We start from the raw sequence: 22679 nt of genomic DNA on the forward strand, positions 1-22679 counted from the left end.
TTTCTCCTAAGCGTTTATTTATAGCTCTGTTCAGTGAGCAGTGGAGGACCGCGGTCCCTGGGTGGGTTCCTCGAGCCCCTCCCCGGGAGGCACGTCCATGTGCATGTCCAGCCCCGCTGGCAGGTTTGCCGTCTCGCAGGGCAGGTGGGCTGGGTTCGGCTGGGAGAGGCGCCCCTCGGTGGAGACAGGTCTGTCTTTCCGATGATGGGAAGGAGCTGCAGGACAGGAGGGGCCCTGGATGGCTCAGGCTGATTCCCACGCCTACCAGTGGCCCAACCCAGCTTGCCCAAAGCCCGAGGAAATCGGGAGCAGCCCCACTAACCTGGCTGAGCCAGGACACCATGCTGGAGGGTCAAGCTCTCCTACGAGCCCCTATGCCACACTCCTTTATACTCAGTTAAAAATAAGTTAGGGGCCAAGAGCCTCCCTCTTTGTTAACATTCCCCCTGTTAATACAGGGATTGTTAGGGCCACACTGACTTAAATCAGGGCAGGAATTTTTCCTTAAGACAGCCCCCCTCTCCTGCTTCCGTAATGTGCCCTTGGAGTGGACACTGGGGTGCCAGGGAGAAGGAAGCTAAGTTCCCCCAAGAAATCAGTCTGGGGAGCCAGAGCCACAGGCCGATGCTGTCTGTCCCCTGCTGAATCCTCCACCCCAGGCTCTTCACCTTCAGCACCAGCGCTGCCTCTGGGGCCAGACTTGGCTTGAGCTCCGGCTTGGCTTTGAGCTCCGGCTCTGCAGCTTTCTAGCTGTGTGACCTTGGGCATGTACTTTAACCTCTCTGTGCCTTGGCTTTGTCAGCTGTAGGTGGGACCAGCAATGGTCCCTACCTTTTAATACGTGAGGATTAAAATTATTGATTCACACGTGTAAAGCTCTTCAGCAGTGAGGAACCCCTGGCAGAGGTGAGGCTGCACATTGCCACCACTGCACTGGTTTCTGCCTCCTGCAGGCACTGGGGCCTGGAACTGGAAGGCGTGGTGCAGAGGACCTTGGGTTCTCGGCTGCGGCTCTAGACCTGGGTGGGGGCTGGGGTGGAGCTCCCCCGGCCTCCAGCAAGCAGCTGCAAAGCACTGTGGGTACATAAGGTTTCATGAGAAGAAACTCGGCAGCTTTCTAAGACTCTGCAGGGGGGCTCCTAACTTAGCAGCCAGAATCCAGCACCCTTCTATTGACAGATGAGGAAACTGGCCAGGAGGAGGGGAAGACATGCTCAGAGTCACCTGAAAGTGCTCTAGCCCCACGGCTCCAGGCCAGTGTCCCTCTCTGGTCCCCATGGGTAGCCAACCCCGGGGGATGCTTAGCTCTCTGGCTTTCAGGCTAGATTTGGCCCCTCTGGGGAGAGCACGGACTCTTGGGGACCTCACAGGCCCAGGAGAGTCGGTGCGTGTGAGCAGCGGGGAAGGATGCGGGCCTGGAGCCAGAGCTCGGGCTGCAAGCCCGCCCGTTTCCTCTTCTGTGAAATGAGGGCAGTGACAGTATCTGCCCCCAGACCTGGCACAAAGCAGGCCCCCGGAGTGAAGGGTTTTCTCTCTCCTCCCTCGCATCCCATCCCTCGGCTCCCAGGCCCCTCTTCTCTCCAGGGGAATAAGGGTATATACCAGCCATGGGCAGGAGAGGGGCCTGGCGGGGCAAGAAGGAGGGTCGGCGAGCAGTCCTGAGCTGCCCAGAAGGACCCTCCGTCCAGGGAGGAGTTACCTGAGTCATTGGCAGCCAGCGTCTGGGCGCTCTGAGGCCGCGGGGGCAGCTGGCCACTGTTGCTGAGGGACTGCTGCCGCTGCCCATGGGGCCGGGACTGCTTGGTCTTGTGCTTCATCCCCGCGTCTGATGGGAGACGGAGCGGGGAGGGTCAGTTCTGAGACACTGGCTGGGAGCTCTGAGAGGACCGTGGGGATGGAGAGAGGGCGGCAGAGTGCTGGTCTCAGCCGGCACCCTTCTCAGTCTGAATTCACGGAAATGCCCTTTATAAGCAAGCACTTCATTCATTGGAAAAGACCCTGATGCTGGGAATGATTGAAGGCAAAAGGAGAAGAGGGCGGCAGGGGATGAGATGGTTGGAGAGCATCACCCACTCAGTGGACATGAATCTGAGCCAACTCCATGAGATAGTGGAGGACAGGGGAGCCTGGTGTGCTGCAGTCCATGGGGTCGCAAAGAGTCAGACATAACTTAGTGACTGAGCAACAACAAGCACTTCATCCCCTTATATGTCTGTCTGGCCATCTGTCCATCCATCCACCTACTCACTCCGATATCTACTCACAGACCGCAGCCCCATGCCAAGTGCTGGGTGAGTTCTGACCCTGGGTTTACAGTTCAGGAGGGGAAGTGGCTAGAAAGATGCATACACACCTGTAAGACCCAGAGGGAAGTGACAAAGCACCTCCAGGGTGGCCAACTGAAAGGGGACATTCCAGAACACGCGAGATTCACAAAGTGGTAGGAGGCTCAGGAAGAGTTCTGAAGAACGGGTGATGCTGGGCACAGAGGCTTAGGTGGGAAAACTGGGGTCACAGCCTGCGGATGAAGGCTGGCCAGAAAAGGTGGAGCCATGACATTCCTGCTAATTGGCTAAGATTGGACAGCTGCCTCCCTTCTGCAACCCTGACCTGGGGGCGTTTGGAGTCAGGGAGGTGGAAGAGGAAGGTAGTCGGGGTCTGGTGGCCTCAAGAAGTGCTGGGGCCTCCAGGAGCTGGACAGACACTGCGGGACCCAAGCAAGGAGCCTGAGGGCCTCCGGGCCACCTGGACACTCACTGTCTTTGTTCAGGAGGTCCGGCAGCCTTGTTTCCATCCGTCCCTTGTAAATATGTCCATCCAGGCCCAAGATGTCCACCTCGTCGTGCTGTGGAGATGGGTGGGTACCCATGGCCACCTGCTGCCTGAGCTTCCCTCCTGTCCCCTCTCTCATCCAAACGGTGTTCAGAGCACTCGAAGGGGCCGAGTGACAGGGTGAAGGGGACAGTGCCGGGTGGCTGGGTGGCCAGGATGGCTGTCTTCTTCACAGGAAAGGAAAAGAACCTAAGGCTTTGACTGGGTCTGGTTAAGAAACCGCCCCCGAGGCGAAGGGCCAAGCAGGAGACTGCCGGTGGCTTTTCCGGAGGGACCTAGGAGTCTGGGGGCCCCTGGGGGGCCCTCCCTGGAGGCTCCCAGGAGTATCCCCACCTTCATGGCGATCTGGATCTCCTCGGTGGGGTACAGGCCCTGTGAAAGGTGCTGCAGGCGGATGCGCCGGTAGGGGTAGGTGAGGGTGTGGCTGCCCCCGCAGGGCCGGGGCGCAGAGGAGGAGTAGCTGTAATCAGCCATGTCTGGCAGCCTGCGGTGGAGACGGCGGAGTCACGGGGAGCGGGTGTGTCCCGGGACATGCCTCGGTGGGGGTGGGGGGTGCAGGTGAGGGCAGTGCTGACAGGGGTCTCCAGGGGCCACCGCTTGAGCCAGGACAGGGCAGGGGGTGAGCGAGCAGGGTGGCCTCCTGAGGGACGGACACACACACACTCTCTGCCCTCCCCGGTGCCAGGCTCTCAGGCCCGGCCCGGCCGCCCACCGTTTGTAGCAGGGGGAGCTGAGGCACTGGGCCTGCAACAGCTCGCGGATCATCTGGCTGCTGGCCTTGACGGAGCCCCCGAAGTGGATCTGCACCTTCTCGATGTCCAGGAGCATCTTGGAGTGCATGGTGCGCAGGCGCCCCACGCTCCGCTCCACCTGCCCCAGGTCCCCCCGCGGGAAGCCGCTGCTGCCCAGCTTCAGGCTGTGGGGTGCAGGCCCAGCGGAGGGGTGAGCCACGCCCCAGCACCCTCCCCCAGAGGCAGGGCCCTGTGGAGTGGGAGCCCCCCTCCACAGAACCCCAGGGACCAGGGCCGGGCTTGCTGGGGAGGGTTTACTGAGAGCGTGCAGGAGAGCCAGAGGGGAGAGCAGCCCAGTCCATCAGCCCCCTCGCCCTGGCCCCACACCCCTGGCCCCCGTGGGCTCCAAGGGCAGCTTTGAAAACCATCCTTTCCGCTGAAGCCCCGGCCTCAGAAGGTAGAAAGGCTGTGGGGAGGAGGGCAGGAGTCCTGGAGGGCATGAAACACACCCCCTACTGCTCATCTCATACTCGGAGCTGCCCCCTGCCTTCCTCCCAGGCCCGGTGTGAGCAGGGAAAGGGTGGGGGGTAGGGGGGAGTCTCAGAGGCAACGTCCCACCAGGACGCCCAACAGGGGCACAAAGGCAGGTGGTTACTAGGTCTGTACCTCCTGCGCTGATGGTTCCGCCTTGGGAAGAGCTGGGAGCTGCTTCAAAAAGCGCCGTAGCATCACCCCACCCCTGCCCCCACTCTCGCCCTCCAGACCCCCTGCAAAGCCCTCACAGGACCCCGCGGCACCGCTCGTACTTGCGGCTCTGCTGCCGAACCTGCTCCAGTTCAAAGACCGTGTAGGGGCGGACGGAGCGGTGCCCGGGCAGGCAGGGGCTCACGGGAGTCACAGGGATGACTCTGGGCAGGGGCAGGGAAGGGAGGGTCGGAGTGAGAAACCCCAGCGTTCAAACCCATCACCCACTCCTCATGCTCCACCTGCCCGAGGAGCCTTCCTGTCCCGGGACTGAAGGCCGAGGGGTAAGAGCAGCCCAGGGAATAGAGCAGACCCGAGAGAGAGAGAGAGAGAGAGAGAGAGAGAGAGAGAGAGAGAGAGAGAGAGAGAGAGAGAGGAGCAGCAGACAGGAGCTGGAGGCAGTCAGGGAGTACAGAAGAGGCCCCCCATCATGGCCACCCGCTGGGGGCACTCACTGTCCAGTCACGGGTGTCTCCAGGGGACGGTCACATGAGAGGCAGTGGAAGTGTGCCAAGAGCTGCCTGTGAGGGATGGGACACACACAGAGGGAGAGGGCCCTGCCCAGAGGGTCCCAACAGGAGGGATAGAGGACTCAAGAGGGTTTGGCTGGAAGGCTGGACGCGCAGCGCCCAGGGGGATGGGCCCCAGGCCACCGGAGGCAGGTCTGGGCCCCACTCCCTGGATGCATCAGCTAGTAGAGATGCCCACTTCTGGACACACATCTAGCACCCACGTACCCTAACCCAAAGCCAGCAGGGCTCTCAAGGGCCCCCGGGGGGGGTGCCCTGTGTAAGCCTTGGGGGCCCTCTGGTGGCCAGGAATGGAAATGCTGGGACTCAAGCTGCCATGGGCCAGGCCCCCCTGGGGAGAACTTGCCCCCCCACCCCCCCCCCCGACTCCGGTGGCCTAGGGCCTGTCACCCTGGATGCTGAGCTCTGGGGGCTGTGGACCCCCTCCCACCTGTGCTCAGAGAGGCTTACAGCCCCCCTTCCCCTCCCTCTCTCTGCTATAATATGAATCCGTCTGAGCTACAAGAGCTTTTCAAGCCCTATCCCTCCTACTGCTGGATGGTCCCAGACAGGAGCCGCCAGTTGCTTCGAACACACATGGGGGTCCTCCAGCCGGCCCACCCTCGCCCCTGCTGGGCTTCACCTCCGCATGGCGGCTGCCTCGTCCGCCTGGTAGAGTGGAGAGCGCTCTTTGAGCTGCTGTCGCAAGGATTTCCACCGATCCTCCAGCGACTGCTTCACTGGGTCCAACTCCAGGCGGTCCAGCTTGGGGGAGGAAGCCAGGGGCGGGGAGCAGGTGAGCTCTGAGAAAGCAGGTGGGGGTCTGCAGTGCCCGGAGGAGGTGGCATTGCCCCGGTCACCTTGTTGTCCATCTCCACCAGGAGCTTGTCCAGCATCTTCTGCCAGTCCTGCTCCTGCCCCGTCATCTTGGCCACGAGCTCCTGCATCATGTGGTTCAGCTGCTCCGTGGCGGCATCAAACTGGATGCGGCTCACTTTGGCTGCCAGGGCACTCTTGTCGGCTTTCTGCCCAGAGACAGGACAAGATGCATCCCCATCAAGATGGGAGAGAGCCACGGCGGGGCACCGCTCCACATAGCTCAACTCTGACGCTGAGCCCACATCCCACCTTGGGCTCCTCTCCTCTCTCTGCTTTTTCAAGAGTGGGAGCAATGGGACCTCCCTGGGTAGACTTTCTCTAGGCCTGGCCTTACCACATCGATTTCCATCTCCAGGTATTCCCTGTTGGCCTTCTCCTTCTCCAGCTTCTCCAGACCCTGGTACAACATCTGGGAGGCCGAGGGAGCAGAAAATAAGGAGTAGGGAACTGGGTCGCGCCCCAGCCCCACTCGCCACCACCCTGCCGGCCCTCACATCAATGTCCTTCTGCTTCTGCCGATGGTCTTCGATGAGGTTGCTGGTGGTGATGTTGAGTTTCTCGCAGTCGCCCTGCACCTGCAGGATGGCACTCTGGACGTGGCCCAGCAGCTCTTCATCCTGCGCAGGACAAAGGCAGGCTCCCTGGGGTGGCCCCCCAAACCCACCTGGGGTACTGCCGCCCCCAACAGGGGAGCCCTTAGAACATCACCCAGCAGACAGGCCGACATCAGACCCCATTCTAGGTCTCCTGGGTTGCCATAACCTGCTACTTCCCCATGGGTGATCGGTAGAGGTGGTCAGCTGCCTTGGGGCCCCTGAGAGGTGGGGTGTGGGCTACAGTCTCCCCTCCTGCCCTGAGCTGAGTGTGAATTCTGGAGTCCAAGAGACAGGCCTCAGGGACTTGTGGTCCTCCCTGCCAACCGCCCCCCTCAGCAGGCCTGCCCTTTATAGGGGAAGAGAGAAACGGACCAGTGTGAAGGAGCGGGGGGGGGGAACAAACCCTAAAGCTATGTCAGCATCCCCGAGGCATGAGAATGGCTCTGCTCCACCCCTCCACCAGCTATGCTGTCCCCATCCCCACCCGTGGACCCAGCTCTGCCCCACAGTTCCCTGTCCCCAGGGCCAGCTTTATGGCTGCCCTCGCTGTGACCCTACAGAAATACCAGGCACTTTTGGGCGGTTGCTAAAGGGCTCCATCATGCAAAAGTGACCCAACATCCCTCCTCCCGGGACTCCCCAAGCGGCTCCTGGCAGGCGGGTTGTTTGCAGCTACCCAGGAGGGAGGCAGGCACATCACCTGGCTCTGCAGTTTGGCCTTCTTGGAGGGCCGGGAGGCAGCCAGGTTGTTGACCATGTTCTGGAGCTGCTCATAGCGCTGCACCAGCATGCTGACCTGGTGGCTCAGGTCCAGGCTGCAGGCCGGGCAGGTGGCCGCAGGGTCAATCTGGCTGGGGGCCACGGTGGGCAGGGTCTTGTGTGGGGCCATGTTCAAGCTCATGGACAGCAGCGTGGAGGACGAAGTCAGCATGTTCTCAATGATCATCCTGAGCTTGTCTAGCTGGATGTGGGAGGGGGGGGGGTGCAGGGCAGTGAGCGAGTCACCACACAGTCACCACCAGCCTTTCTGTCCTGACCTGCTGTGATCCAGGCCGTTGCTGGAGCCTCAGTGCCTCGCAGGGTATGCAGCTCATGGGAGGTGCTCGATGTCTGTCCATTACACAGTGAACAGTGTTCCCAGGGAGAGCAGTGTAGGTGCTGATTAAGCCCCTGCAGGAAGGAGGCTTCTGCACCTTTCTCCAGCCAGCCCATTGGTGCAATGTGAGAATGCATCTCCTCTAGCTAAATCCCAGAGTGATGATGTCCGTCAGTTAGCCCACAAACACTTTGAGGACCCTGGTGACACACAGGCCCTGCTCCAGGCCCTAGGCAGAGGACCAGTGGGCTCACACATGCTCTCTTCCCATTTAGTATGTAAATAACAATAAGAGAATGTGATTTTCTAATGCTACATACAAAAAAAATCAACTCAAAATGGATTAAAGACCTAAATGTAAAACCAAGACCATAAAACTCCTAAAAGAAAACAGGCAGGACACTTTTTGACATAAATTGTAGCAATAGGACTTCCCTGGTGGTCTGGTGGAAGAATCCGCCTGCCAATGCAGGGGACATGGGTTCGATCCCTAGTCCAGGAAGATCCTAGATGCCATAGAGCAACTACCCCACCTGCCACAATTTCTGACCCCCCATGGGCGGCAACTCTGAAGCCCATGTGCCTAGAGCCTGTGCTCTGCAACAAGAGAAGCCACTGCAGGGAGAAGCCTCTGCCCTGCAATGAAGAGTAGCCTCTGCTCACTGCAACTGGAGAAAGCCTGCGAGCAGCAACGAAGACCCGGCGCAATCAAAAACAAGTAAATCAATTATAACAAATAAAATAAATTGTTGCAATATTTTTCTATCTGCCCCCTAAGTCAAAGGAAATAAAAGCAAACATACACAAATGAGGCCTAATTAAACTGAAAAGCTTTTGCACAGCAAAGGAAATCACCAACAAAAAGATAACCTATGGAATGGGAGAAAATATTTCCAAATGATCTGACTGATAAGGGGTTAATATCCAAAATACATAAACAGCTCAACAACTCAACATTCAAAAATCCAACAACCCGATTTAAAAACGGATGGATACCACCCTTATGGCAGAAAGTGAAGAGGAACTAAAGAACCTCTTGATGAAAGTGAAAGAGGAGAGTGAAAAAGCTGGCTTAAAACTCAACACTCAGAAAACTAAGAACATGGCATCTGGTCCCATCACTTCATGGCAAATAGATGGGGAAACAATGGAAACAGTGACAGACTTTATTTTCTTGGGCTCTAAAATCACTGCAGATGGTGACTGCAGCCATGAAATTAAAAGATGCTTGCTCCTTGGAAGAAAAGCTATGACCAACCTAGACAGCATATTAAAAAGCAGAGACATTACTTTGCCGACAAAGGTCTGTCTAGTCAAAGCTATGGTTTTTCCAGTAGTCATGTATGGATGTGAGAGTTGGACTATAAAGAAAGCTGAGCGCCGAAGAATTGATGCTTTTGAACTGTGGTGTTGGAGAAGACTCTTGAGAGTCCCTTGGACAGCAAGGAGATCCAACCAGTCAGTCCTTAAGGAAATCAGTCCTGAATATTCATTGGAAGGACTGATGCTGAAGCTGAAATTCTAATACTTTGGCCACCTGATGTGAAGAGCTGACTCATTGGAAAAGACCCTGATGCTGGGAAAGATTGAAGGCAGGAGAAGAAGGGGATGACAGAGGATGAGATGGTTGAATGGCATCACTGACTCAATGGACATGAGTTTGAGCAAGCTCCGGGAGTTGGTGATGGACAGGGCAGCCTGGCGTGCTGCAGTCCATAGGGTCGCAAAGAGTCGGACACGACCGAGTGACTGAACTGAGAAGACCTAAATAGACATTTTTTCCAAAGAAGGTATACAGATGGCCAGCAGGCACATGAAAAGATGCTCAACATTGCTACTTATTAGAGAAATGCAAGTCAAAACCACAATAAGATATTATCGCACACCTCTCAGAAAGGCTAGCATCAAAAAGTCTGCTGGGGATGTAAACTGGTACAGTCATCATGGAAAACAGTACAGAGATTTCTAAAAACACTGAAAATAGAATTAGCATATGATCCAGCAATTCCACTCCTGGTTATGTGTCTGAAGAAAATGAAAACATGAATTCAGAAAGATATGTGCACCACAATGTCCACAGCAGCACTAGTTACAACAGCTAAGATGTGGAAGCAGCCCAAGTTTCCATCAGTAGATTAAGAAGATGTGGTTTATATATTAAAATGGAATACTGCTCAATCATAGAAAATGAAATTTTGCCCTTTGCAAAACCACATGGATGGACCTCCAGAGAAGGGAATGGCTAACCACTCCAGTATTCTTGTTTGGAGAATTCCATGGACAGAGGAGCCTGAAGGCCTAGAGTCCACGGGGTTGCAAAGAGTCAGACACGAGTGAGCACCTAACACTTTCACTTCACTTTCGTGGGTGGACCTAGAGTATTATCCTTAGTGCAATTAGTCAGAAAGACAAATATTGTACGTTGTCACTTATATGTAGAATCTGAAAAATAAAACTGGTGAATATAACAAAACAGAAACAGACTCACAGATCTAGAGAACAAACTAGTAGTTACAGCTAGGGGAGGGCGGGGGAAGGACGAGACAAGGGAAGGGAATTAAGAGGTACAAACTACTATGTATAAATAAGCAGCAAAGCTATATTGTATAGCACAGGGAAACAGAGCCATTCTTTTATAATAACTTTCAATGGAGTCTGTTGCTGTTTAGTCGTTTAGGATTGCCATTTCCTTCTCCTGGGGATCTTCCTGTCCCAGGGACTGAACCCGTATCTCTAGCTTGGCAGGCAGATTCTTTAGCACTGAGCCACCTGGGAAGCCCTCAATGGAGTATAATCTGTAAAAATACTGAATTACTATGTTGTGCATTTGGAACTGATATAATCTTGTAGATCAACTATACTTCAATTTAAAAAAAGAGAGAATGTGACCAGTGCCACCACTGCAGGGGTCTCTCACGGCCTGGGTGGGAACAAACTCCTTCCACTGGCCCTCCTGCTCTCTTCTGGATCCCATGGTCCCAGTTTGTCCCCATAAAGGACAGGTCCTGGGTAGACACTAGACTGGCCAAAGGTCTGTGAAATGTTGCCTGCCTCAGGGAGAGGGGCTGAGCCAACCTAGGGCCCCCCTTCTTGGGAGCATGTGACATTGCAAGGCCTGGGCAGCCCTTTTGGACCACGTGTGAGAGATAAGAAAGCTGACTGACACAGGGAACCCAGCCTGGCGTTCCGTGATGACCCAGAGGTGTGGGATGGGGGGGGGGGGAGGCTCAAGAGGGAGGGGACATATACATATATATATATATATATATAATATAATTATGACTGATTTGTGTGGTTGTACAGCAGAAACCAACACGACATTGTAAAGCGATTATCCTCCAATTATAAATGAAAAAAAATTAAAAAAAAAAGCCGATGAGTACAGAAGGGAAGAGAGATACAGTGGTATTTGAGAAAGATGGATAAGGAAAGAGACACGGAGGCAAAGACAGACACAAAAGAAGACACAGAGGGCTTCCCTGGTGGCCCAGTGGTTGAGAATCGGCCTTGCAAAGCAAGGGACACCGGTTTGATCCCTGGTCCGGCAGGATCCCACATGCCGAGGAGCACGTAACCTGGTGCCCCACGACGACTGAGCCAGTGTTCCAGAGCCGAGTGCTGAAGCCCGCGCACCCTGAGCCTGTGCTCTGCGACGAGACGACACCGCAGTGAGAAGCCCTCGCCCTGCATTGAAGAGTAGCCCCTGCTCGATGCAACTAGAGAAAGCCCTCACACGCAGCCAAGAAGACCCAGCAAAGCCAATAAAGAAAGAAAGAAATCTTTTTCAAAAAAGACACAGAAGGACAGACAGGTAGTGGCTCGGGCCAGACTGGCCCCTTGGCCTGGAAGTTTGCTTTTCCCAATTTCCTCTACACGTATGTATTTTCAACTAGGCTCCTGTTGGCCTGAGCTCAGCATGATTCTTGCCACCAGAAGAGTCGATATTCTTCTGAAGAGTCGGGAGCTGGGCCTGCCCAGCAGCAGGTGGATGCCCTCCAGGTGTGGCCCCAGGGAGCCCCAGAGGTGGCTAAGCTCAGGCCTGAGCCTTGGGATAACATGTGACTCTCAAACACGCCATCTACTGCCCTTCTATCCAAGATAGTGAGTCCTGGGTTGTGAAATGATACATACCGCCATCCTGGCAAACTTGAAGGGGGTCCCAAATGGGGCCTCTAGCATAAAGGGGTTCCCATCGTGAGCCCCTTGGGCCCATGACTTTGCCCATCTGATCCTTCTGTGGGCACTCAGGTCCGAGTCCAGACAGTCCTCACTGGGAACATTCTGGAGTGACCAACATTCATGATGTAAAGGCAGACACTCCCAGGAGAGTGAAAAGACAACCCCAGAATGGGAGAAAACACTTGCAACGTATCTATCAGATAAGCGTTTAGGATCCCCACCGCCCTCAGCCAGCTCTGAGAAGGGCCCTCGTCCCTGTGGCTGAAGGTCCTCACCTGATCCTGCAGGTAAACGGAGGCTTCGGAGACCGAATGTTCCATGCTGACCTTGCCCTTCTCCTGTCTCTCCCTCAGCTCGCCCAGCTCCCTCTCGATGTCGGCCATGGTGACACTGTGTGCGCAAGAGATGGTCCAGCCCCACTACCTGGCCAGGGGCCTGGGCCCACCATGGCCGAGCCCCAGCCATCATGGATGGAGGAGGCAGACCGGCACTCCCCTCGCCAAGGCTCTGGCTAAAGGGTCCAAGGCCCTGCCTTCCGTGCCCCGTGTGCCCAGCTGAGAAGCTTCAAGGGGGTGAGGCCTGGCCCCACACAGAGACTGCTCTGAGGGGCTCCAGCAAATGCTTTGAAGCCTCCAACTGTGGACAGAATCTAGGGAGCTTTTCGTCCGGGGAGAGGAGTGCTCTTCTAAGCCCTGGTGCTGAACTGTTTTAAGAACCTGGGAAACTTTCACTAGCAGCCTGAATTAGGTATGGACAACCTGAAGAGCAGACACAATCCGGGTCAGAGATGGCAGTCAGTTCAGGAATGAGGGGACCAGAGGCTGCTACCGCCTCCCTGGCTGACAACATGTGACGCCAGGACACAAGCTGCTCTCGGCCGGGGGATTTTACCTGAGGATACCCAGCTGCAGGTTCAGCGGGCCACCTTTCTCCTCCGTTCCTGTTTTGTTCCCCCCATGACCCTCCAGGATCTTCTCCATCTACAAATCCAATGGAAGAGGAATGTCAGGCGGGCTTGAGATCTCTGCTTTCTGAATGTACCTCTGCAGGCCCAGCAAGCTCCTCCTCTATTCCCTAATCCTTTCTTTTTTTTCCCCATACCGTGAGGCTTGTGGGATCTTAGTTTCCCAACCAGGGATCGAACCCAGGCTGCTGGCAGCGAAAGCACAGAGTCCTAACTGCTGGACCTCCAGGCAAGTCACCCCACCCCCTAATCCTAATCCAATCCTCTAGCAAAGCCTGAGGTCCCTTCCTGACATTCAATCCGTCTACCCTGTGGATGAAGATGCTGTTGCTTAGTCGCTCAGTTGTGTCCAACTCTTTGCAACCCCATGGACTGTAGCCCGCCAGGCTCCTCTGTCTAGGGAGCAAGACTACTGGAGTAGGTTGCCATGCCCTCCTCCAGGGGATCCTCCCAACCCAGGAATTGAACCAGGGTCTCCTGCATCGCCGGAGAAGGCAATGGCACCCCACTCCAGTACTCTTGCCTGGAAAATCCCATGGACAGAGGAGCCTGGTAGGCTACAGTCCATGCGGTCGCTAAGAGTCGGACACGACTGAGCGACTTCACTTTCACTTTTCCCGTTAATGCACTGGAGAAGGAAATGGCAACCCACTCCAGTATCTTGCCTGGAGAATCCCAGGGATGGTGGAGCCTGATGGGCTGCCATCTATGGGATCGCACAGAGTTGGACACGACTGAAGCAACTTAACAGCAGCAGCTCCTGCATCGCAGATGGATTCTTTACCACCTGAGCTACCAGGGAAGCCCACAGATGTAGAGAGCTGGCATTAAGAGAATGACTGGGGAATTCCCTGGTGGTCCAGTGATTAAGACTTCACCTTCCAATCCAAGGGGTATAGGTTCAATCCCTGGTAGGGGAGCTAAGATTCCCACATGCCTCAGGGCCAGAAAACCAGAACAAAAAACCAGAAGCAGTATTGTAACAAATTCAATAACGATTTTAAATATCGTCCACATCAAAATAAAAACTTTAGAAAGAGACAGAGAGAAGGACTGAAGACCTAACAGCCCCTCGCCGTGACTGCTGGTCCCAGACATTCCCACAAACTCCAAGGCTGCTCCAGTGACAGTGGGTGTTACTGGAAATGACCACATGTAATGAAAGGAGCCCAGGCCACCTTGCTGGCTCAATGGAATCCTAATAGCTTTGAATGTCAGGTTTCAGAACCAGGAAAGAAACACGCTGAAACCTGGGGGTGTGTTCCCCATCGGAGGGGACTGTAAAGATCCATGAGATAGTAATGGAGGTGAAAGGACTGTGTAGTCCATGAAAATGCAAATGGAAAGTGGGATTGTTGGCACTGGAAGGCAAAGCAGGTGGACCCTCCCTTACTTACTTTTGCTTTTTCTTGTCGAATTTCTTTGGTCAAGGCCTTTAAGGTCTTCAGCTGTTCCTGCAGGTTAGGGGGTATGGACTTCTTGACTATGGAGAACAGATCTTAGAGTCAGAAAAATCAGATTTTTCTGATGGGCTCCCAATCCCAGCCTCACAATGAAGAACAACATGGATCATTTATCTGGCTTTTCCTGGGGGCTGGTGGGGAGAGGGGATGGGAAGAAAGGAGTATCTTTTTAGGGCTCCCCTAGTGGCTCAGTGGTAAAGAATCCACCTGCAATGCAAGAGACATGGGTTCGATCCCTGGGTCAGGAAGATCCCCTGGAGGAGGAAATGGCAATTCACTCCAGTATTCTTGTCTGGAGAATTCCATGGACAGAGGAGCCTGGCAGGCTACAGTCCATGGGATTACATAAGAGTTGGACGCGACTTAGCAACTAAACAATTACAAAAGAGTCGGACACAACTTAGCAACTAAACAACGACAACAAAATCCTTAGCCTTAAAAGTCCACCTAATGCTTAATATCCTAAAGGATATTACCCACTTAACCCACAATTGCCACTCAAATCTTAATTCTCTGGGGCTAGAGCTGTGAATGTGCAAAGGTTAAGTTTAATTTTTCAACATTCTCCCTCCCCGTCGAACCCAACACAGTCGTTTTCCTCTTGCTCAGCATCTTCCTGGCTGCTTTCTAGAGAGTCTGGCAGAGGCGCAGGAACCTGCCTCCCTCCTCTCTTGAGGTTCCTTCACTCTTACTGGTTTAATCTCATCCCTTGGACCCTGAGGGCTTCCCAGGTGGCTCAGTGGTAAAGAATCCACCTGCCAAGCAGGAGATGTGTGTTTGACCCCTCAGTCAGGAAGAGCCCCTGGAAGAGGAAATGGCAACCCACTCCAGTATTCTTTTTCTTTCTTTTTTTAAATATTTATTTGGCTGCATCGGGTCTTAGTTGTAGCACTCAGGGTCTTTGTCGTGTGGCTTGAGGGCTTCTCTCTAGTTTTAGTGTGCGGGCTTAGTTGCCCTGAAGCATGTGGGGTCTAGTTCCCTGACCAGGGATCAAACCCATGTTCCCCTGCACTGGAAGGCATATTCTTAACCACTGGACCACCAGGGAAGTCCCCACTCTAGTATTCTTGCCTGGGAAATCCCATGGACAGAGGAACCTGGCCGGCTACAGCCCATGGGGCTCCAAAGAGTCAGACATAAGTTAGCAACTAAACACCAACAACTTGGACCCTTGAAGACTATGGGAGAACCCAGAATGGCTGAGAATGGAAGTGCCCTTTTTGGGGTCTCAGGCAGAGGCGCAGGAGGAGAAAAGGATGAAATCAGCTGAGGAGGAGGACAGTGGCATGCAGCACCCACCCATCAGTGCCAGCAGGTACTGGATCTTCTCCAAGTCCGTTTTGCCAGCCTGTTCCTCATCCAGGTCCTTTATGTTCTCCTTAAGCTCCATGTAGAGGGCGATGATCTCTCCCATCAGACGAAATGTTTCCACTGCTATGGGGAAGCTAGGAGCCAATTTATCCAGTGAGTCATGTCTCTCACTCTGAGTATCACTCCTTTCTGATGAGCCTCGGTGCAGATAGTCAAGGGAGTATGTGCTCCTGGGAAAGGGGGCCTCTTGGCTTGGGGAAGTCTGAACAGAAACTCCAGGTTGGCTTAAGTCATATAGTTCTTTTGGACCCACACCTACCTGGACTTGCTGATCTACACCTTGATACCTTGGGCCACCATACATTAGGCCCTGGGAGTCTGGGATAGAGTCGGGAACAGCCTGGTCACGCTGCTCTTGTTCAGGTGTTTCCAAATGCTGTTGATCCTGGGGTGCAGATCCTAGAGCTGTGCTTAATGGTGTTGGCCCACGCTGGTCTGGGCCAGGATGCAGCAAACCCTGTCGATACATTTCTTGTAGTACCAAACCTTCTCGGTCTATACCTGATGGTGTCAGACCTTGACTGGCTAGGAGTGGTAACACCTGGCCATACTGATCCCTGCCAGGAGGTGCCACACCTTGCTGGTATGGGCGTGGTGATGTAAAACTTTGAGAATCAGCATGGTATGTTGGAAACCTGAGAAGCTCTGTGCCTGGTGGTATTATGCTTCGACCTATGCCAGATTGCCTCCCCCAACGCGGATCTATTACAGGTTGACCCAAACCACGCTGATCGGCACCAGGCTGCATGAAGCCACGTGGATAGGCACCAGGTTGGATCAAACCACCTGGATAGGCACCAGTCTGGACCAGACCAGGTGGATATGCACCAGGTGGGACCAAGCCAGGCATAGATATATTAGGTTGAAAAAAGCCATGTCGACCTCTGTCAGGCTGTACAAAACCATACTGATCCACTTGAGGTTGCACCAACCCAGACTGACCTGCACCAGGCTGCACCACGCCAGCCTGACCTGCACCAGGCTGGATCACACCAGCCTGGACTGCACCGGGCTGGACCACACCAGCCTGGCCTGCACCGGGCTGGATCACACCAGCCTGGCCTGCACCGGGCTGCACCACACCAGCCTGGCCTGCACCGGGCTGGATCACACCAGGCTGACCTGCACCGGGCTGGATCACACCAGCCTGGCCTGCACCAGGCTGCACCATACCAGGCTGACCTGCACTGGGCCGGATCACACCAGCCTGGCCTGCACCAGGCTGCACCACACCAGCCCGATGTGCACCGGGTTGCACCACACCAGCCTGGCCTGCACCGGGCTGCACCATACCAGGCTGACCTGCACCGGGCTGGATCACACCAGGGTGACCTACACCGGGTTGGATCACACCAGGCTGACCTGCACCGGCTTGGATCACACCAGTTTGATCTGCACCAGATTGTACCAAACCAGGTTGACCTGCACCAAGTTGCACCAAATCAGACTGACCTATACCAGGCTGCACCAAACCTCGATGATACATTCCAGGTGGCACTAAACCTCGCTGATACATTCCAGGTTGCACCAAACCTCGCGGATACATTCTAGGCTGCATGAAACCAGGATGACCTATACCAGGTTGGACCAAACCTCGTGGATACATCCCAGGTTGCACCAAACCTCGTGGATACATTCTAGGCTGCATTACACCAGGCTGCACCAAACCAGGCTGACCTGCACCGGGCTGGACCACACCAGCCTGGCCTGCACCGGGCTGGACCACACCAGCCTGACCTGCACCGGGCTGGACCACACCAGCCTGACCTGCACCGGGCTGGACCACACCAGCCTGGCCTGCACCGGGCTGGACCACACCAGCCTTATCTGCACCGGGCTGCACCACACCAGGCTGACCTGCACCGGGCTGGACCACACCAGCCTGACCTGCACCGGGCTGGACCACACCAGCCTGGCCTGCACCGGGCTGGACCACACCAGCCTTATCTGCACCGAGCTGCACCACACCAGGCTGACCTGCACCAGGCTGCACCACACCAGCCTGATCTGCACTGGGCTGGATCATCTCATGCTGCTCTGTGCCAGGTTGTATGAAGCCAGATGTTCCCAAACTGGGCTGTACTAAACCTTGCTGATCCATGGGATATATTACAAATCCATGCTGATCTACACCAAGAGGTACCAATCCAGACTGATACGTGCCAAGTGGTTCCATACCACTCTCGTCCATTCCAGGAAGCTCATATGTGCTAAGTGGAACCATACCAGGCTGATCTGTACTAGGCTGTTCTGATCCTTGCTGGTCTCTGCCAGGTACCGATGGTGGCACCGCATCACTCTGAGCCATGCCAGCCAGTACCAATTCCTGCTCATCCATTCCAGGCAGCATCACTCCAACCTGATCCACACTGAGGGGTACCATGCCAGGCACATCAGTGCTGGGATATAGCGATTCAAGCTGATCCGAGCCAAACGATCCAAGTCCATATTGATCTGGCCTTGCATAGAGGGGGTCTTGGCTAACGAACACTCCCCTGTGCTGATCTGGGGACACCTGAGGGTGTCTGTCTCTGGGCAAGGACACATCCTGATACACTGGGCCAAGGCGTGCATCCCGTTCATCTCTGCGTAGATGCCCTAAGCTGTGCTGCTCTCTAGACCGGTGGCGATCTGACTCTGCCCTCAACTGGGACATAGATGGTGGATGGGGTCTGGTCAGGCCAGCTTCATCACGGGCCCTTAAGTGCTGTTCTCTACCCGGAAACCCAGTAGCAGAGGAAACTCTGCTTCGTTCCTTGCCAGGAGGCCCATCAAAGGGGTATCCTATGCCGCTGGTTCCTGAAAAGGTCTTGTCTGTGATAAAACCAGCAGAGTCCATAGCCTGGTCAACACTTGGATGCTTGGTGGAGACTCCACTTGCAATTAGGTCATTTGATGTTATGGAACCCTGTCTTTTGCGCCGATGAAGTCCTGTTGATGACTCTGAGACCTGGTGAAAGAGGAAGAAAGAAATCAGTGAGTCTAAGTAAAAAGTACTCATGATAAGAGTCAGAGGGTAGGAAGTCTGGGGTATTCGATGAAGATGATTTAGAGCCCTTGGGGAAGAAACAAGCACCCTTACAAAACTAAGCTGGACACAAAGACTGACTTTGACATCCTTGAAAGACAGTTCTCCAGATTTTTGAGTCTGTACATTTGTAAATGGTATCCTTATATGTAATTTTCCTCATAAAAGACAGGAGCAGGGAGCTCCCTGGTGGTCCAGTAGTTCAGAATCCATATGCCAGTGCAGGGGACACAGGTTTGATCCCTGGTCTGGGAAGATTCACATATCGTGAGGCAGCTAAACCTGCACACCACTACTGCTGAAGCCCATGGGCATAGAGAGCCCAGGCACCGTGACAAGAGAAGGCACCGTGATGAGAAACCCATGCACTGCAACTAGAGAATATTCCCTGCTCACCGCGACTAGAGAAAGGCCACACGTAGCAATGAAGACTCAGCACAGCCAAAAAATAAATTAAAACAAAAAAGAGGAGGGAAACCTGGTAAATCACATGATAAACTCCAACTTTTATTGAGTCTACAAATAAAGGACATGAGTAATTTATTGAGTTTACAGTATAAAGCCTACTCCACCATTGACCCATTGCTGGCAGTAGAAGTGTACATGGTAGGAAAAGTAAACCATGTATTTAAAATGTAAAGCACAAATGCAGAAACTCCATAGATAGGAATTGTCTGTATTGACTCTCACAAAAGAACAGGCCAAGATACATGTACAAAGACAGAATCGGAGGCATTGTTTGTGAAAACAGGTTATCCATAGGGGACCAAGAGGGCCCCCTGGTGGTCTAGTGGTTAAGGCGCCATGCTTCTGGACTTCCTTGGTGGTCCAGTGCTAAAGAATCTGCCTGCCAATGCAGGGAACACTGGTTTGATCCCTGGTCCAGGAAGATTCCACATGCCGTGGAACAGCTAAGCTCATGTGCCACAGCTACTGGGCCTGCACTCTAGAGCTTGGCTCTGCCACATGAGAAGCTACCACAGTGAGAAGCCCGCGCAACTAGAGAACAGCCCTCACTCATTGAAACGAGAGAAAGACTGCACACAGCAATAAAGACCCAGTGCAGTCAAGAATAAATAAAATTCTAAAAAAAAGATGAATCATGGGAGGTAGTCAACTCTATTTTACAGAAGATTCTTCAAGACCTCTCCCCTAGGGATGCAACTGATACAAGAATTGCTTGAAGAAGTACCATGAGGAGGAGGAGGAAGGAGAGAAAAAGAAGGTGGAAGAGAAGCATCATCAGCATCTCTGGGTACATGAACAAAGCTGCAAAGAACTGCCTTGTTGGCCATCAGAATATACCCTTGGGAACAAGCAGTCAGTGTCCTTTCACACTCAAGTCCTGGGATGAGCATCTTCCATATGAATCCTGAGCTCCTTGAACTGTAGTTGCTACATGGACAGTGTCCTTCCTCATGTCTGCGTCTCCAAGCACGGAATCTACTCCTCTGTACTCGTCACACACACCCCCGCCCCCTGTACTCACATCCGAGCTTCAATCCTGCCTGTCTACTCGATGCAGGCGGACAGTGTACCTCACAATCACCTTAGAGTTACTGCCAACAAGGCAAAAAAAAAAAAAAAAAATGGGCTCAAGCGTGTTGTATTTCCTAAGCTTTAGAGAGTGAAACTCTCCACTGCTTTCATTATGGTCATTACTGACTCTTGCTTCTCAAAAATTAACATTTATATTTATTCTCGTCTGTTTCTGGGGCTGTGATTCTGAGCAACTGTCAGAACCCTGACACTTTCTTACTCATGGAAAAGTAAAAAGTCTGGAGGCACTTCTGTCGAGGCTTGTTTTTAGGTCTTGCAGGTGTCTTCTGCTGGCACCCCGAAAAATGTGCTGCTCACTCAAAACACAGAAGAGTGATATGTGGGTAAATGCAAAAAAGCTTTGGCTTAAAAAAAAAATGACAGTGAAAGCAGAGGCCACCTTTTCCTAGGCTGGTCACTTGGTTTGCAGGCTCTTCTTTGAACTCTCTGATGCTGCTTTCCTCGAAGAGGGCCCTGAACTCAGAAAACAAGGAGACTAGAAGGGTGTCTTTGTACCCAGATGGTATTTGGCGCACCCCAGATGGCCACTTGGTGGCGCCAAAGGGCTCACTCTCTTTCCCCTGCTTGTCTGTCCATCCGTGTGACCCTTTCGGAGGAATCCAGATACTCAAAGTCAGAGGAAGAGGAATGTTAAGACCAAAAGGGCACCTGATCCTTGTCCTTGAGGGTCATTTGAAAATACCCACTTTGTTCAGACGAAGAAAGCTTGGTTTGGTTATCCTATGCACTGCCTCAAGGCAGATGCCACCTGTGTGTACAAGTCACCATAAGCAAAAGGCTCCCTGAACGGGTTTTATTTCCATGGTTGGTCACCTTTGTGCACTAATAGTGAAGGGCCTCATGCATTTTAGGACAGACTCGAAAGGAATTTTGAAAAGCTAGGAAAGCAAATCAAAACCATGCTCTGGGGACTTCCCTGGTGGTTCAGTGGCTGAAACTCCAGGCTCCCAATGCATGGGGCCTGGATTCGATCCCTGGTCGGGGAACTAGATCCCACGTGCTGCAACTAAAAATATCTCACATGCCGCAACCAGGATCCGCTGCAGCAAATAAATATTTTTAAAAAATAAAACAAACTAACATCCGGTTTTGAGAAACAAGTTCTCTCCTCCGTTGTTCGTGGAACTCCAAATCGGAACCACAACCACGAAAGGCAATTTTGGCCAAAGCTAGCCAAACTATAAACATGTATTCTGTTTCTAGGAATTTACCCTATGAATACCTTCACTTGTGTGAATGTCACATTAGAGCAGGGTTCCTTATAAGCCTGGGGAAAAACATTAAAACTATCCATAATATTAATAGAAAACTTGTGAAGGAAATTATAAACATCCACATAACAGAATACTGTGAGGTTCAGGGGCCCCTCCCAAGACCACTGCCCACCCCCAGGGCCCCCCACCCTTATTTACTGTTTGTGAGCCCTTCCAGCCGTCAGTAATCGCCTGCTCCAGCTCTTCCCAGGTCACCATGGTGGCCTCTTCTGAAGCCGGCATCCCACTCAGCTTCCGGCTTATTAATTCCTGACAGTGAAAGACAACACACACAGACAAGCACACACACACACCGAACACACCACACACACACACACACCCCTAGTTTAATCCCAGGAAGCTTTAGGACAGAACAGAACAGAACAGGATGGGGTGGGTCTTTCCGAAGCCCCAAGGAAAAGTACTGTCTTTCAAGAAACCAGTGAACCTTGGGTGGCTGGTTTTGTGTCCCGTGTGGGCCCCAGATGGACCAGTGAGCAGGGAAGGAACGTTCCCACATGCCAGGGGCGACACCCCAAGAGGCAGGGGACATACCCCTAGAATGAAGGCAAGCAGACCCCTGGGGTGGGAATCTGGGTGAGCCCAGGGGGAGGGGGCCAGGCTCTGGGCAACCCTCCTACCCGCTAACTCCCCTGACCACCCTTTACCGCAGAACTGGCTGATATTACCAGGAATTCGTCCCTTTCTCTAAGTATCCTCTCCAGTTCTTCAATCCGTTGAAGGAGTTTCTGGAAGAAGAGTTCAGAGATCAAAACAGCCCCTCCAGTGGGCCCTGTACATACACTCTCACACACACACACACAAGGCAGAAGAGGAAAGGAGGTCCTTGGGTCTGAGAGGAGCCCAGGGTACAGAGAAGCTTGCCAAGCCAGGCTCCCCATTCTCTTCCCAGCCAACTAGAGGAAAGGACACGGGGTGTGGTGGGTGGTACCCGGGGGCTGCGTGCCTCAGACAAAAATGATGCAGGGGTGGGACCCTTTCTTTGGTCCCAAGATGCATTTCATACAACCCACTAGTGGGACTTTGATTCTAGTGGGACTTTGGAATCAGACTGACCTCGCCTCTCAAGAACAAAGATGCTTGGGTGTCTGAATGTCTGCATTGTTTAAAGGGAAAAATGCCTCTAAAGGATCAAAGCAAATCGCTACCACTTAAGTGGCTCCTTGGGGCTTCCCAGGTGGCTCAGTGGTAAAGAATCCGCCTGCCAATGCAGGAGACGTGGGTTCAATCCCTGGGTCGGGAAGATTCTCTGGAAGAGGAAATGGCAACCCACTCCAGTATTCTCGGCTAGGAAATCTCTTGGACAGAGGAGCCTGGTGGGCTACAGTCCATGGTGTTGTAAAATGCTGGACACAACTTAGCAAAACAACAACCACAACAAGTGGCTCCTTAGAACTTTCGCAAACTTTCAGAATCTACAAATCTAAAGGTAAAATAGCCTTTAGTCTACCAA

At 53.5% G+C, this 22679-nt stretch overlaps 1 protein-coding gene and 1 long non-coding RNA gene across 9 annotated transcripts in view; one reads left to right on the forward strand and one right to left on the reverse strand.

Moving 5' to 3' along the window:
• The window catches only part of QRICH2 (glutamine rich 2), a 24642-nt gene continuing 1963 nt past the window's right edge, over positions 1-22679 (reverse strand). The window contains exons 3-21 of one of the 8 annotated variants that reach the window (XR_014078431.1): positions 21895-21954; positions 21365-21475; positions 15293-18314; positions 13928-14013; positions 12458-12546; positions 11842-11956; positions 7088-7252; positions 6190-6312; positions 6030-6104; positions 5677-5841; positions 5460-5581; positions 4763-4828; positions 4370-4471; positions 3545-3748; positions 3166-3316; positions 2758-2845; positions 1700-1825; positions 669-1074; positions 1-215 (exon numbers count right to left, since the gene is read on the reverse strand). Coding sequence is in view for 5 of the 8 variants with exons in the window: in XM_081575464.1 (XP_081431590.1) it covers positions 31-215; positions 1700-1825; positions 2758-2845; positions 3166-3316; positions 3545-3748; positions 4370-4471; positions 4763-4828; positions 5460-5581; positions 5677-5841; positions 6030-6104; positions 6190-6312; positions 6992-7252; positions 11842-11956; positions 12458-12546; positions 13928-14013; positions 15293-18314; positions 21365-21475; positions 21895-21954 (5151 nt within the window). In the remaining 3 variants the exon portion in view is untranslated. Of the gene's footprint in view, positions 216-668; positions 1075-1699; positions 1826-2757; positions 3000-3165; positions 3317-3544; positions 3749-4369; positions 4472-4762; positions 4829-5459; positions 5582-5676; positions 5842-6029; positions 6105-6189; positions 6313-6991; positions 7253-11841; positions 11957-12457; positions 12547-13927; positions 14014-15292; positions 18315-19697; positions 19911-21364; positions 21476-21894; positions 21955-22679 lie in introns of those variants that run through there. The other 7 variants (XR_014078429.1, XR_014078430.1, XM_081575466.1 and 4 more) reach the window with 7 other exon arrangements.
• Positions 11920-22679, forward strand: part of LOC145540631 (uncharacterized) — a 25401-nt gene continuing 14641 nt past the window's right edge. Inside the window, exon 1 of the long non-coding RNA XR_014078434.1 lies at positions 11920-12759. This is a non-coding gene — a long non-coding RNA (uncharacterized LOC145540631). The remainder of the gene's footprint in view (positions 12760-22679) is intronic.

Source organism: Giraffa tippelskirchi, chromosome 3 (assembly GCF_054371585.1).
Source record: "Giraffa tippelskirchi isolate mGirTip1 chromosome 3, T2T-mGirTip1v1.2.pri, whole genome shotgun sequence".
NCBI classification, from domain to species: domain Eukaryota; kingdom Metazoa; phylum Chordata; class Mammalia; order Artiodactyla; family Giraffidae; genus Giraffa; species Giraffa tippelskirchi.